Source organism: Astatotilapia calliptera, chromosome 11 (assembly GCF_900246225.1).
Source record: "Astatotilapia calliptera chromosome 11, fAstCal1.2, whole genome shotgun sequence".
Taxonomy (NCBI): Eukaryota; Metazoa; Chordata; class Actinopteri; order Cichliformes; family Cichlidae; genus Astatotilapia; species Astatotilapia calliptera.
This window is the reverse complement of record NC_039312.1, coordinates 13430067-13444460: the sequence shown is the minus strand read 5'-3', so window position 1 is coordinate 13444460 and position 14394 is coordinate 13430067. Positions and strand designations below refer to the sequence as shown.

At 39.6% G+C, this 14394-nt stretch overlaps 1 protein-coding gene across 2 annotated transcripts in view; it reads right to left on the bottom strand.

Moving 5' to 3' along the window:
• Nucleotides 1-14394, bottom strand: part of znf236 (zinc finger protein 236) — a 60521-nt gene that overhangs the window by 24075 nt on the left and 22052 nt on the right. For both annotated transcript variants that reach the window (XM_026185244.1, XM_026185245.1), the window contains exons 7-17: nucleotides 11475-11597; nucleotides 10250-10423; nucleotides 9230-9407; nucleotides 8836-9108; nucleotides 7894-8097; nucleotides 7661-7793; nucleotides 5978-6238; nucleotides 5652-5872; nucleotides 4680-4781; nucleotides 2165-2307; nucleotides 1317-1420 (exon numbers count right to left, since the gene is read on the bottom strand). In XM_026185244.1, the coding sequence (XP_026041029.1) occupies nucleotides 1317-1420; nucleotides 2165-2307; nucleotides 4680-4781; nucleotides 5652-5872; nucleotides 5978-6238; nucleotides 7661-7793; nucleotides 7894-8097; nucleotides 8836-9108; nucleotides 9230-9407; nucleotides 10250-10423; nucleotides 11475-11597 (1916 nt within the window). The remainder of the gene's footprint in view (nucleotides 1-1316; nucleotides 1421-2164; nucleotides 2308-4679; nucleotides 4782-5651; nucleotides 5873-5977; nucleotides 6239-7660; nucleotides 7794-7893; nucleotides 8098-8835; nucleotides 9109-9229; nucleotides 9408-10249; nucleotides 10424-11474; nucleotides 11598-14394) is intronic.

Here is a 14394-nt window from a genome sequence, read left to right as displayed (position 1 = left end):
GCTGTATTTTAAAGATAGACCACTCGTCAGTCAGGTGAGCCTTTACATCATCTGCCAGAGCTAAACTGAATAATTTAGTACAAACTACAGGCTCAGCTTTTCGAATATAAAAGAGTTTGGCCCAGTAGCAGTAGCAGTATCCACATAGTGCAGTTAAAGTATTTAGATTTATTTAGAAACTGAACTATTCTCTGGTCAGTTTTTATGGACTGTATGGATAGACAGCAAACTGTCACCAACTGTCTAACTAGAAATAAATTAGAAAACCAATAATATTGAATTTCATTTCAGTTAAATCCATAAATAAGGCAAAATAAGTAGACAAAAAATGATGTCAATCCATTTCAACATAATGAGAAGCCTGAGACACATGAGCGAATAAATCTCTGTAAATACTATTGCTTTATCTGTGCAAAAGTTTAAATTGAAAGACACTGATAACAAAGTTAGGTAAGGTTATTAAGGACAAAGTTATAAACCATCTGCCTTCTCAAGGTCACTGCTTATAACACTTAATATCATTAATCTTTTTAGGCTCTGGAAACAGATTGTTTGGGTGATTTAGGCGACACAAAATTAATAACAAGACTGTAGATCAAGAAAAAAGGACAGGAGAGCCTAGCAGAGGTTTATGATCAATGATCATGTCAGAAAACCTGCAGCACCCAGACTCATCAGGCGTAAGTGCTGCAGAAATCAGCTCTAAATGGTGGAATGAGCAGACTGACACTACCCTCGAATAACCCGTGGTCTGTAAAACTGCTCTCAAACAACACAAGGGCACATTTTCTACTTTGATGAGATAAAAATTGAACTCTTCAGTCTGAATGCCAAATGCTGTGGTGTAAACCAGGTTCTGCTCATTGTACGGTTGAGATCACTTCTGTAATGGATCAGCCTTAAGGTAGTCAATCCAGGAGGAGGTGAGTCATGATGATAGAGGGAGCAGATTGTGGACAACATAAGAATGGGCAAAGATTTACTTTAAAGTACAGTCACTTGTAGCAAATATAACAAGAACAGCTTTGGTAATCTCACTGAATGTCCCGAATCATCTGGCCTAAGCAGAGAAAACTGGAGAGGAGACCTTTGACTAGAGCTCAGCTAGTGACCTCTATCCTGACAGATTTCTGAAATAATTTAGCAAAGACAAACTGCAGAACCTGCCTTTGAGAAATATGGGTGCACAGACAGGCAAGGAAGTGTGGAAGCTGTAATTCAAACTAATGATGTTTTTAAAAGATAGTAATTTAAACACTAAAGAGGTGGGAGTCATTTCTTAAGACAGTCGTATAGGTACATGGAAACACACACACCTGTAGGCTCTCTTAGTGTTGTCTTCACAGTCTTCCTGGTACTCCTGTGTCTCTGTAGGCAACTGGAGGTCGTTTTGACTGCTCTGCTGAAGAAGCCCATTCGTCTGCATAAAAAAAAGATCAATACTGGCTCAACTTAAAACACATACAAATACATGTGCACTTTCAAGGACAGGGAATAAATGAGGTTACTGACACTAGTATATGCATAACATATGCATGATAGAGAGAGATACAAGGAGGGAAAACAGTACACCTCTCTGAACAGTGTCTGGGAGGCTGTGGTTGCTGCTGCACGCAATGTTGATGGTGAACAGATCAAAACACTGACAGAATCCATGGATGGCAGGCTTTTGAGTGTCCTTGCAAAGAAAGGTGGCTATATTGGTTGCTGATTTGTTTTTGTTTTGTTTTTGAATGTCAGAAATGTATATTTGTGAATGTGGAGATGTTATATTGGTGTCACTGGTAAAAATAAATAATTGAAATGTGTATATTTTTTTTTTTGTTAAGTTGCCCAATAATTATGCACAGTAATAGTCACCTGCACACACAGATATCCCCCTAAAATAGCTAAAACTAAAAACAAACTAAAAACTACTTCCAAAAACATTCAGCTTTGATATTAATGAGTTTTTTGGGTTCATTGAGAACATGGTTGTTGTTCAATAATAAAATTATTCCTCAAAAATACAACTTGCCTAATAATTCTGCACTCCCTGTATATCAGATCCAGTGGGCTAATTTGAACCCAGTGAAAACACGATTTTTAGTTTCAGGTGGTTGCACACTAATGAAAATGTAATGATGTATTTAAAATGAAAGAAGGAAAGCTACTCATAACTTACCACCTCAGCAGGTGGGACATGAAGCAGATTTGGAGGGTGATAGCTGGATGAAAGGGCCTGAGACTCCAGGGTGCTGGAGTCCTGCAGCTGCTGGACTGTGGAGAACTGGGACTGATTGTAGCTTGTTTCAGTGATGGTGAAGCCTAGATGGAGTCAGACGAGAATAATCAGTCTTGTTTATAGTCAAATCCAAAGATCTAACCTCTGGCTGACAGCAATATTGGGTCTACCTGAAAAAAACAAAAAAAAAAAACCCAAACACAAGACATGTTTCACTTTTTTTCAACTAAAAACATAATAGGAATAATAATAGGAATCTATGAAATCTGAAAAAGTGTCTAAGATCTGCATTACACAGCACAATATCAGCCATCAGGGAGGATGGCTTTTATTGATTTAAAAAAAAAAAAAAAAGCTGAACTCAACACTATCAGTCTTCCAAAGTGTCAGACCGCCCCTGGGATTTCAGCCTGCAGCAGAAAGGTGTTTTATTGTTATAGCTGGTATTGTTTGTTTATCTGTGCTCTTCTTCTCTCTTTGCTTTTTTCCCACTTCTTCCTGATAAAAGTGTTTTTCCCCCTCACTACTGCAAAGCGCCTGCTCATTGGGGACCTCTAGGTTACCTTTATAATACTGGGAGGTCTTTACATTACAATGTAAAGCTTCCCTTGAGATAACAGTTGCCATGCTACATAATTAAAGCTGAACTGATGCTGTGTGATGTACACCCTAGAGGCTGTTACAAGAATATTCTGCAATTATTGCACTGGCTAAAAGAACACAAGGTGACTGTCTTGAATTGTTTTTGCATTCATGCATGCAGTTTGAGGCGATTGCACGGGTTGCCTGAAGGAAAGCAGTCTGTCTCCCATCTGGAGATCGGCTACAATCACCCTTGGACAGAATCGCAAAGGTTTGCAAGTAATTTAATCTAATTTATAAAAGCAGACAGATGTTCCAAATCTATGATGCCCTGGCTGGACTCTGAATGTAAGTAGCTAATGTGAATTTGCATTTGTGCAGACAGCAACAGATCATTGTACACCCCCCCCCGGGCTTTAAATCTGGGACTCTCCACCATTTGACCCTAGAACTGAAGAAGCTTCTCGGATGAGAGGTGAAACGTCTTCAAGCAACTTGAAGAAGTCCAGACGCTTTTCTTTCCAAGCTCCTTAGAGCAGCGGTCCCCAATCCCTGGTCCGAGGCCCGGGGAGCACCAGTAAAAAGACAATAAATTGTTTGATTTTTTTCCTCTTCCATTTCTGATTTCTCATCTCCAATCCAACTTCAGCATGTCACAAAGTTACTTAACCATGTAAAGGCAGATGTGTACATGTTTGCTTTCATGTAAAAAGCACTGATATGATCTAAAACAGCGGTCCCCAACCCCTGGGCCTCGGCCGGTCCGTGAGTCATTTGGTACCGGGCCGCGAGAGTTGAGGCTCAGGTGTGAAATGTATAGTTTTCAGGGTTTTTATCGGTTTTCAGCGTTATTTTGTTATCGTTTTGATCGTTAACTCGGTTTTTCTGGGTCTTTTCACGTGTGTTATGAATAAATCTTCTTTTTTTCGGTACCGGTACTAGTTTTATTTTGTTGTATTTATCTGTGACACCTTAAAGGCCGGTCCGTGAAAATATTGCCGGGCATAAACTGGTCTGTGGCGAAAAAAGGTTGGGGACCGCTGCCTTAAAGTATCCGATCACAATGTTTTTGTTCGCGCCGCGACCTCAATCACTGTTTTCTCTAGTGTGACTGTAGCGTTAATAAAGTGGCAGTGTGGGCACATTCTTTATGTGACACTTTTAAGAGCCACCAAATGTGCAGCAGAAACAGTGTGTGAACCTTAAATCAACCTTCAATCAACCACAGTGTAGTTACTGTAAACAACACATATATAAAGTAGCAAGAAATACAGGGCTTCTCCCAGAGAACCTCCTCACAGAATTGAAAAGTTCAGTTTGCCTCACAGATGTTTGATGCTGATCTCAAAGGAAGCTGGCTGGCAACAGCAGTCAGCCGCCATGGTGAGTTAGTGCAAGAAGAAGAAGAAAAGTGTTTGAGAACACACTGATTTCAAAAGACATATGGAGATACCAGACACATTGGTAGAGGGTATATATAGTTTGATGAAATTAACTGTTGCTCGGTTTGTTGTGGGAATTGTAAAGAGTCTTCCTTTCTCCCACGATCGCTCTGTCATTTGGGACCTTTGTGAAGCTGAAGTAAGGGTTATTCCACCAATTCTATTTATGTGTGACTGATTTCCTTTGGTATTAATTCAAAATAAGAGATTTCATAACTAATATGGCCAATACCTACACTTTGTTAGTTAAGCCTTATAACAGAAAGCGTGCATATAACTAAAGGTACTATGCACGAGTTACTACTACTCTTCATATATTACTGGTTCTTGAATTCTGAAACAGTGAACCTGTGTTTTGCACAGACGATATAGCAAATAAACATACCATGTTATCTTTGTCACATAACAGCCCACACATGCTATGTTTATACCTTGTGTTAGAGCTTGCTGGTCAAACGAAGACTGAGGAAGTGCTGGTGTCTCAAACTGGCTGATATTCTGAGGCAAAGCATGCTGGGTAGTCACATATGAGTCTGTCACGACAAAGAAAGAGATGCAAAGCAACAAGTTAGTTAGTGCTCACAGAAACAAACAGTAGAACAATATTTCCACTGTTAAACTTTCAATTGAGGTTAAAAAAGCAAGTTACATTGCAGATTCCCTAACTAACACAGCTCACCATGCACAGTTACATGCACAGAACATTTTTAGAATAACAAAAATAACTGTGTGTTATGTGTGACAATATTTATTTATAAGTATCATATTAAAATACTGTAAGCTACACTTTATTTTTAGCAGTGTACCTTCTTTAAATGCAAAGTAGATTTGCTTTCTGTATATTAATGAAGTCTTATCAAATATAGAGAGCTGAGGTCAAGATTATGGAACCTGACTACATGATGTACATTTTAAATCTAGAGAGTTTTCAGATGTCAGCTAGGCTGAGCTGCTTCTTTCTGGAGATGACTTTCAATTTACTTTAAGGGACCAGATCCTGGACCTTAGAGAGGGATTACTAATCATTCTATTACTATCCTTGGAGTGCTAAAGCTCTGGAGGCTGTGTGCTGAGCTATACTGCGTGAAACCATATGTGTTGGTCTACAGAGCAAACAGATGGAGACGATGGGGAGGTACATTGAAGTTATTCTGCTCTCTGACACGTTTAAGAAAACTGAAAGTTTTCAGTGCAATGAAACTTAACTCACACAACGCACAGATTACCTCAGAAAACTTTCTTGAAGGTGAGTCACAGAGTTTTTGGAAGAATTTGGTAATTTAATGCTACGCTTTCTCTGCAAAATGAGGTTTCAGTGTTACAGCTTTCACGAGTTCTACTGAATCTTTCACAACTTGCACATATTCCATTATATAATATGACATGAATTCAGTTGCTCTTACCTTCTCCTTGTACAGTCAGGTTTGCGTCCAGTGTCACTTGCTGGCCTCCATTTACAACCTCTGTCTGGCTCAGTCCCAGCATGCTCTGCTGCTCTGCTGTTTCAGCCGGGGCTTGCTGGAGAGTGTCACCCTCTATTTCCACTTGCATGTCATGGGCTACAGTGCCAGCTCCCAGGGGGTCTTCTCCTGACTGGGGTTGTAGCTGCTGGGCCAGTTCATACCTGGTTTGACAGGACATAGTCTGATTGATACATTCACAGAGCACAACAACATCCCTGTAAACAGTCCAATCCATCTGTGAAAAAGCAGACTGTCAGAAATCAGACCTGTGCGTCTTCATGTGTTTCCTACAGTTAGGTGATGACTTAAAGGTCTTCTGGCAGTAGGGGCACATGTAAGGTCGCAGGTCACTGTGAGTGGTCATGTGGCGCCTTAAGCTGCCGCTGGTGGTGAACGTTGTGTCGCACATACAACACCTGTATGCCTTTAGCCCCGAATGTGTTCGGATGTGAGCTTTGAGGACTCCCGAGGAGGCAAAACTGCGACTGCACTGGACACACTTGTAGGGCCTTTCTCCTGTATGAGACCTGGCAACATTCAAAAACAGGTTCAGTGTGTATTGGGACATCAAGCAGCCTAAAAGGTACTAGCACACTGCTGTAGATGAGATTTTGAGGAATGCTGCCAATACTAAGGAACAGAATTCATTGGTATATCCTTAGTACAAGGTGGAAAATCACTATGCATGGTCCAGCATGACCTGTCAGGATGATATATTACTTGGTGAACTTGAATCAAATTCCCTAAATTTTTTAAGTATCAGTACAGCTTCATGGGTAATTCAAGGGCACTGTCAGTAGGGGTAGGCAGACATAGATCCTCAGCTTGCATTACAAGTTAGAACTCAAAATCTGCCAGAAAACAAGAATAATGAGGCACCAGCCATTAAAAAGGCACTACACACATGGCAGCATCATTATTTATCATTATCCTCAAAGACAAATGACTAGATTTCTGTCATAAAGATTGGCTAGAAAGTTCAACAGAGATACACAGAGCAGAGCAGCTGAGTGATTAGACCACTTATTGCTCTCCATCCATAAATGACAGGGTCATTTGAAACAAGGTTAATAAAGTTCAGCCATGTGCGGTGTAAAACAAGCAAATAAATTGGGGGGAAAAAGGATTAAGAGTATATATATTTACAGGTTGAAGTGGGTTTGCTGAATATAGCTATTTCTCTTTTTCAACTCTTCTGTACTTCCCCTTCACACTCTCTTTCTTCTCTTGCATGAATTCAATCTCATTTATTTCATTCTCACCAAATTCATTATGTCTGTCAACAAACCTCCAACTCCCTCTAATCTGTTCCACTGTTTCTCCTTCCTTCTGTCTGCAGATGAGCTTAAGACAAGCAAAATGAAACCTTGCTGAGCGGTACACACTTGTTAATACTTCTCTGATATGATTATGTAGACTAACATTATAAGATCAGCTAAGAAAGGATTTGTGGGACACGCTGCTCTGCTGACTTCAGTGTGAAATCATTTCGTGTTAGACGCAAATCTAAAAAGTCAAGCGTTTGCTAAACTTTGTTATTTGGGGGAAAAATATTCAAATTGCAGGTTATTTCCACTTTTAAGGTTTATCCCTAGAGGACCATTAAAAACGGGTTGACAATGTGGATCCTGCCAAAAACTAATTTCAGAACCAAAGATGTCTCCTCTTTTGATGGCCTGTGGTGTCCTCCTGTCATTCAGTATCTGACTTGTTAAATGTCAGATCTATTGTCAGTGATGCCTCCTCTGTTCTGCTCTTCTCACCTCCAGCCTTCAACATACGTGGTTATCCTGACCATAATTCTCTTCACCTGTGTTGTATTCTAAAAAGAAACTAGCAAGTAGCAACAGATTATGAAAAAAAACACTTGCACTGGCCCTCAAAAAGCCATTGTGTTCTCGCTCTTTGAGACTATGCACTGAAACATCACTATTACATAGAAGCTTTACCTGACATGCTGTTTAAGGTGACTTGACTTCTTATAGGCTTTACTGCAGAACTGGCACTTGTATGGCCGGTCATTGGCCACAACATCCAGGTACTGTTGAAAAGCCAGGCGGGGGTTTTGGGATGGGATGAGACCTGTTAAAAACAACACGTGAGCTTACAACAGCTAGCCTTCTGTGTGGTGAAAATAATGCAGCATCGCCCAATATGTGTGCCTGTCACCATGCCCTCTTACCAAAGTCAGTGATCAGGATGGGTTCCTGCAAGGGGATATCTGGTAGCGGTAGGTTGCTTTTGGACACTTTGGCTTTGTTTGCTTTCCGTGGAAATTTATGCTTCTTCTGCTGCAAGCTTTTGAAGTGAGAAGCGATGTGTGTTTTCCTGTGTCCCGACGTACGAAAGATCTTGTCGCAGTGAGGGCAGGGGAAAGGCCTCACACCTTAAACAAGTCAGGGAAAAAAATAGATGTTTTGGAAAATTTATATTTAGAGAATAACTTTTTCTAAACAACAACAGAAAAATAAAATAAAATGAAAATCTAAACTCAGATAGAGGTTTTAAAGTTATTAACTAAATCAACATGAAAACATAACACATATAAAAATATACGCTCTCGTAATTTGCTTTCATTTTGGCTACATAAGGTTAAAAGCCTTCATTTAGCAGGTAACAGTGTATGAAACAAAACAGACACAAAACTTTGAAAGCATGAAGCCTTCGGAGACATACGTCTGAAAACACATTTATCAAAACTTTACCTTAGAACTAACACACAACCAGCACTAAAGTAAACACCTAACAGAGTGACACTACACAGCAATTAGAGAGACAAAAACGAATGCACCAGTGCACATAGTAGCTCAAACACATATAGCGTATACAGTATATACATGAATACAAATGAGGGTTCTAGCTTTAGTGGCACCATGAGATTTATGCAGGTCCTGCCTGAGCAATTTGTTGCATAATTTACCACAACATATCTTATTTATTCTAAATAACAGCGGCTGAAACATATTTAGAGCCCACACACTTCTCCTTTAACTTATGCTTAAAGTAACTATGCTAGAGTAACAAGTAAATAATGTAACATACGGAGTGACTCTATAAAGTGAAATGTGCTGGTGTTGCTATGGCTTCAAGTGTGACCCCTTCACAAAGCGGACCCGCTTCTCACCTGTATGCAGCCGCATGTGCACTTTCATGCTGCCAGAGGTGGAGAAGCACTTCAGACAGCTCTGACACTCGAAGGCCTTGATACCCGTGTGCGTCTTCATATGTGCTGTGAGGGTGCTCTTGACAGCAAAAGCTCTGAAGCACTGTTTGCACTTGAAAGGCTTCTCGTGGGTGTGGATGCGTATATGACGAACAAGGTCACTGGGCTTCTTAAACTCCTTGGAGCAGTAGGGGCATCCGTGCCAGCGAACGCCATCCTCCTCCCTGATGGAGCCTGGAAAGGGCAGAACATAATTTTATTTTAAAAAAAAAAAACAATTATCTCTGTAACAGTATTTATTAAATGAATCTCACTGAAAGGGTAAACTCATAAAGAGTAAAATATCCCCTCCTACCTGGCATTTGTATAGGTTTCTTAAAAATGCTCCTCTTTTTCTCCCTGTTCAGTTTGTCTGTACTTTGCACTTTCTTGTTTTCCACAACAGCGCCATCGGTCGTTTGGTTCTCTGACTCTCTTGGTGGGGCGTCACTCTGGGGTTGGACCACACTCAGCCCGCTGTTCTCCAGCGCTTGCTGTAGTACCAGAGGACCACCACAACTTTAATATACATGCACACCTCACACACACAAGCAATTTCAAATAACCACAGCAATGGATTTGAAAAGAAGCAATCAACCGAACAATCAAGATGTGATTGTAGTGTAAACTTAGAAATTACAGTCGTCTTTACAAAATCATTTCATTTTTAAAAGTAAAACACACACACACACTAATGTCATTACAAATCAAGGGATTTTTTTTACTTGAAAGAGAACCCTTTAAAGTGCAGGACCTGTGGACATCAGTAAATAACGAGGTTCTTTTAACAAAGTGCAAAGAATATTTCCGGGAAAAGCAAAATCGAAAACACGATTGCTGCTTAAAACTTTGAAAAACACTGAAAGTGATTATTTAAAAATATCTCATTATTCATGTACTAATAATTTTAATATGGCCACTAAAATAAAAAATTAAAAAAGCCATGATGCAAAGCAAAGTTCAGCGACAATCATATCTTATCATGCTGGGGAGTAGAGGCCGTTTTAAACTCTGTGATGATGCTCATCTCTAAAAGTTCCTGGTGCATATTTGTTAAACTGCCCTCTCTCCTGGATGGATGGTGTTTGCAGAACAGTGAAAAAATCTTGACATTCAATCACCAAATGAAAGCAGAGCATATCATTCATCACTCAGGAGTCTTTTTAGTTCAAAACTTCTGTCTGAATATATCATGTTTATCTGCAGTTTAAGTCCATTCTCATTGAGTGAAGATTAATGTCTGTAATGTACAAGCTGGGTCTGCGGATTGTCGTCCAGATTGTTACTGGATACTGCTTTTTATATTGTAACAATCATGCGATTACACGCCACTCACCTGTAGGATGTCCTGGTTAATAGCAGTTTCCATTGTGATAGCTGGCTCTGGGGGCTGGGGCTGGGCTGTCTCCCCACTGACCTGTTCTGACAGCTCTAGAAGTTGCTGGATGACATCTGTCACTCCCTCGCCAACTTCTGGCACCCCTGTAGCCTGACCTGTTGTTTCAGCCTCCTATAAAAAAGACAAAAAAAGAGGTGAGGGGACCAAGAAAGACACAGAGCAACGTGACGAAGAGCTGGGACAGGTCACAATTTGTGGGATGACTTAACTTTGATTAGTGGCTCTGTTGAGCTTGAAACAAAGCACTGGTGATTATTAAATAAAATATTAATGCCCACATTATTTATGCACATATTAACACGGAGATACAACTTCTCAACACAAGGTTCGTTTAAGTGTAGATATGGCAGGTAGATCATCACTGAATAATGAAGGCTGTAATTAATAACCTGCTAACAACCAAATAATGGAAACACACCATTCTCGTTCTAACTAGGGCGACGACTGGCTTTATGCTGCTTTGTATGATTGTACACCAGGTCAAATTTGGCAGCAGCTGTTCTTGATTGTTCTAGAGCAGGGGGAAATATTTTACCAGGTCAAAACTGAAAGACGGTGCTGCTCTTTTAGTGCAATAAAATTGAAGTTTTTAGAGTTTCTAGCAGTGGTGACATGGATGTATTGAAATACCAATGGCAAAAAAAACAAACCACAACCATTATCTACCACTAAAAAACAAACTAAAACAAAAAACTAAAACCCTTTATCCTGTGCAGTAATCTTTGGATAAAGAAGGAAATAAAAGTCCACAATTTGAGAAGCATTATCAGTAACAGTGCCTCTGGGGTTCGCTAAAGCTACCAACCACAGTGAATCAAACTAGACTTGTCTGCATTCAATACAGCTGAGGTTTTTTTTTAGTGCTGCACTTTGTTTTTCCTGCTGCTGGCACACTGAAAAAGTGATAATAATTCTGGATCATAATCGAGTTATGGGAAGCTACTTCTTTCCTCAGGGAAAAAAAAAAAGAGAAAAACAGCATAATTTTCTGAAGTATAAGCAAACAGCCTACGTATGAACTAATTTGGGAAACAAACTCCAGGGTGTCTCGTTAACATTAAACATGAGGACCACAGGACACTTAAGAACCCTCTGTTCAGATGCTGGACCAAAGAAATGTTTTCCAGCGGATGTTCTCGTTTGGTACACAACCTTCTCTTACCGAAGTGGTGGATGGCACCTCAATCACGGATATGTGCATTTTGCTGATGTGGGCGTTCAGACTGCCAAGTTTCTTAAATACACAGCTGCAGTCCATGCACGGGAACAGCGGCACCCCTTTGGTCTGTAAGAGAACACAAACACACAAAGCACATTACAGCTAGCTAGCTATATAATAATATTTCCACATATATCAGAGTGTTTAACTGGACACGAGGTAAACCTGCCTCATAAACAATGAAATTATATGTTTATGAATCCTTAGGAATCACAGGTTGGGTACTAGTTTCTCGAATTCCCTTGATCATTGTGATGATGATAGCGGTAATCTAATAAAACCACACATCAATTAGATTACTGTGAGCATTGCATATAATGGAGCTGAAGTGCCTGAAGTAGATGTAAAACTGACTCTAAACATCAGGGGAAAAGCCTACAGGGTGTGATCATGAAGCTCCAAAATCCTACATACTGTATTAAAAACTTTTTAAATTAAATAAAAAAAAATAAAAAAAAACTTTTAAAACTGGTAAGTCTCCCTTCAAGGTCGTCTTATCATGGACCCGTAATCGACATTTACATTGAAGGTTCTCTTCTGTCCATTCAGACCCACAGTTTCCCCACGGACATCAGACTTGCTAACTTAGAAAACAATCGACATGTGAACTTTTGAGTTGAGGATCAGAGCTGGCTAATATCACGAGAACAAACAGCATCTTTGTGCATGCTGTTTTTTAAATCGAGGCAATCTTCACTAACAGCTGACCCCACTCACCACACTTTGCGGTGCACAACTTTCTACGCTTCTTCAAAATAAAATTCAAGCTGAAGCATGTTGATTAGCGCATGTTGCTAAGGACCAGTGCATGGTGTCAGAATCATCAGTATCAGAATCTGAATGCTTTGTTAATCCCTTAGGACAGAGGTTCCCAAAGTGTGGGGCCCGACCCTAGGGGGGTCTATGAAAATTTTTTTTAAAAAAAGAACGCTTGGACACTGCTAGCATAATGGACAGGTTTTCGACGGGGCTCCCACACAAAGGCAAAGCAGGAGATGAAGCATCGCTAAATATGTTTCCAAACCAACTTCCTTCCAAGCCAAAGACTAGAAAATGGTGAAGTGTATCTTCCCTTTGGCTTCACCTGCACAAGTGCCAAGGTAGGTCTCCCCTGCCGAATTGGTTTTCCCAGTGACTACGTGCTGGGCTCTCCAAATCACGGACAAACAGTATCCCACATTCTTGATTTTTAGTTCACAAACACTTCTTGTAATAACTAACTACTGCTGACATTTTGGAGATGTTAGCTCTTTACACAGTAAAGTTACAGTGGGATACAAATAATATCAGGCTGATCCTGCCACAATTTGTTCCTCCTGTCCAAATCACAGACAAACAGTATCCCACAGTTGTTTATGTTTTTAAACCCATTTTGCACAGAGAGGCATTTTTTGAGAAATGTATGTTGAATATTATTACACAGGAAAAAACAACTACACTTAAAATAATCACACCGTGACGTCTCTGCCTTTCTAAATGGAGGGACAGTAACTGCATGTGTATATATAAGCGTGTAAAACCTGAAGATAGTCAGATTAACAGTAACAGTATTTTGTCTCTATCTGCCATTCTGCAATTCATCTCATGTAAACAATAACATGGCGCACAGCGTGACGTGGAAAAAGGCACATACCTTTGACGTTGCGTAACGAACTCTGTATTCCTCGTCCACACGTAAACGCAAAAAAAGGGTTTTAAAAAATCTCCATTTTCAGTGATTTGAAACGTCGTTTACGTGTGGACGGAGGCCCAAACGCATAGAAGCAGCTGCGTTTTCAAAAATACCCATTTAAGTGTGGACTTAGTAGTGTATTTTATTACTACCAGATTTTATTGCAGTTTGATTGTATTTGCTTAATTGTTTACTAAATGTATGAGGTGTGAAATAAACCGCAATGGAGTTTGAAAACAAAATATGGATGCGTGTGGTTGGAGGATGTGTTTGCGTGGCGGGGGGGCGCTAACATTTTTCTTGTAAAACAAAGGGGGGCCTAGCAAAAAAAGTTTGGGAACCACTGCCTTAGGAAATGATATGGTTACAGTTGCTCCAAGTCAATAAGAACAGTACTAAAGACTGAACTAAATTAAAGAATACAATATATTAAAAAGTTTGCAAAATATAAGAATTAGCTCTAATGTCTGCATATAGCTTATTTATAATGGACAGAGTCACAGAACTGTAAAACTGCACTCTGTAGACTTCTATCAATATCTATAACTATGTCAAATCTACTTTCATATGAACATAAAGAGTGCATACATCAATCTATAAATCACTCTTTCAAGCTGTTTTAGACCTCAAGTAAGCTTCTTATGGTTGCTCTGCTGCTAGAACCAGCGATCTTTCATGTGTTAGGCAAAAGATTTTTAACTACTACATTATATAGTCACTGTGTCAGACATGAAGTATGATGTTTATAAAGAAGTAAAATATAAATTGTCCATTTAGTTTTTACAATTTTCTTCCTTTTCTAAAAATTCAATCCCTCAAGTGTACACCACAAATGTGACCAGATTTCAGTCAGATGTTGTGTTACTTTGCTGTGAGGGAGCTTTGTGTCTACATTCTACATAGACGTCCTACATATGTCTGTATGTTATAGCTGTAAAATCCTTGAGACTGAGCAAACGTGTAGGTAGAATGCTGAAGAACACTTCCATAACTGAAAACACAGCAGTATATGGAAATGAGGTAAGTCTAATATTTAATCTAAATGCAGTTACAAAAAAAAAATATCTATAGGTCTTTTGAGCTTGACACCAAAAACTTTTGATTGCTTTTCCTGTGAGGGTAAACCACTGGTGAAGTAGATGAAGCTGGTTCAAGTCTGTATTCACTGGAAAGGATGCATTTGAAGTATGT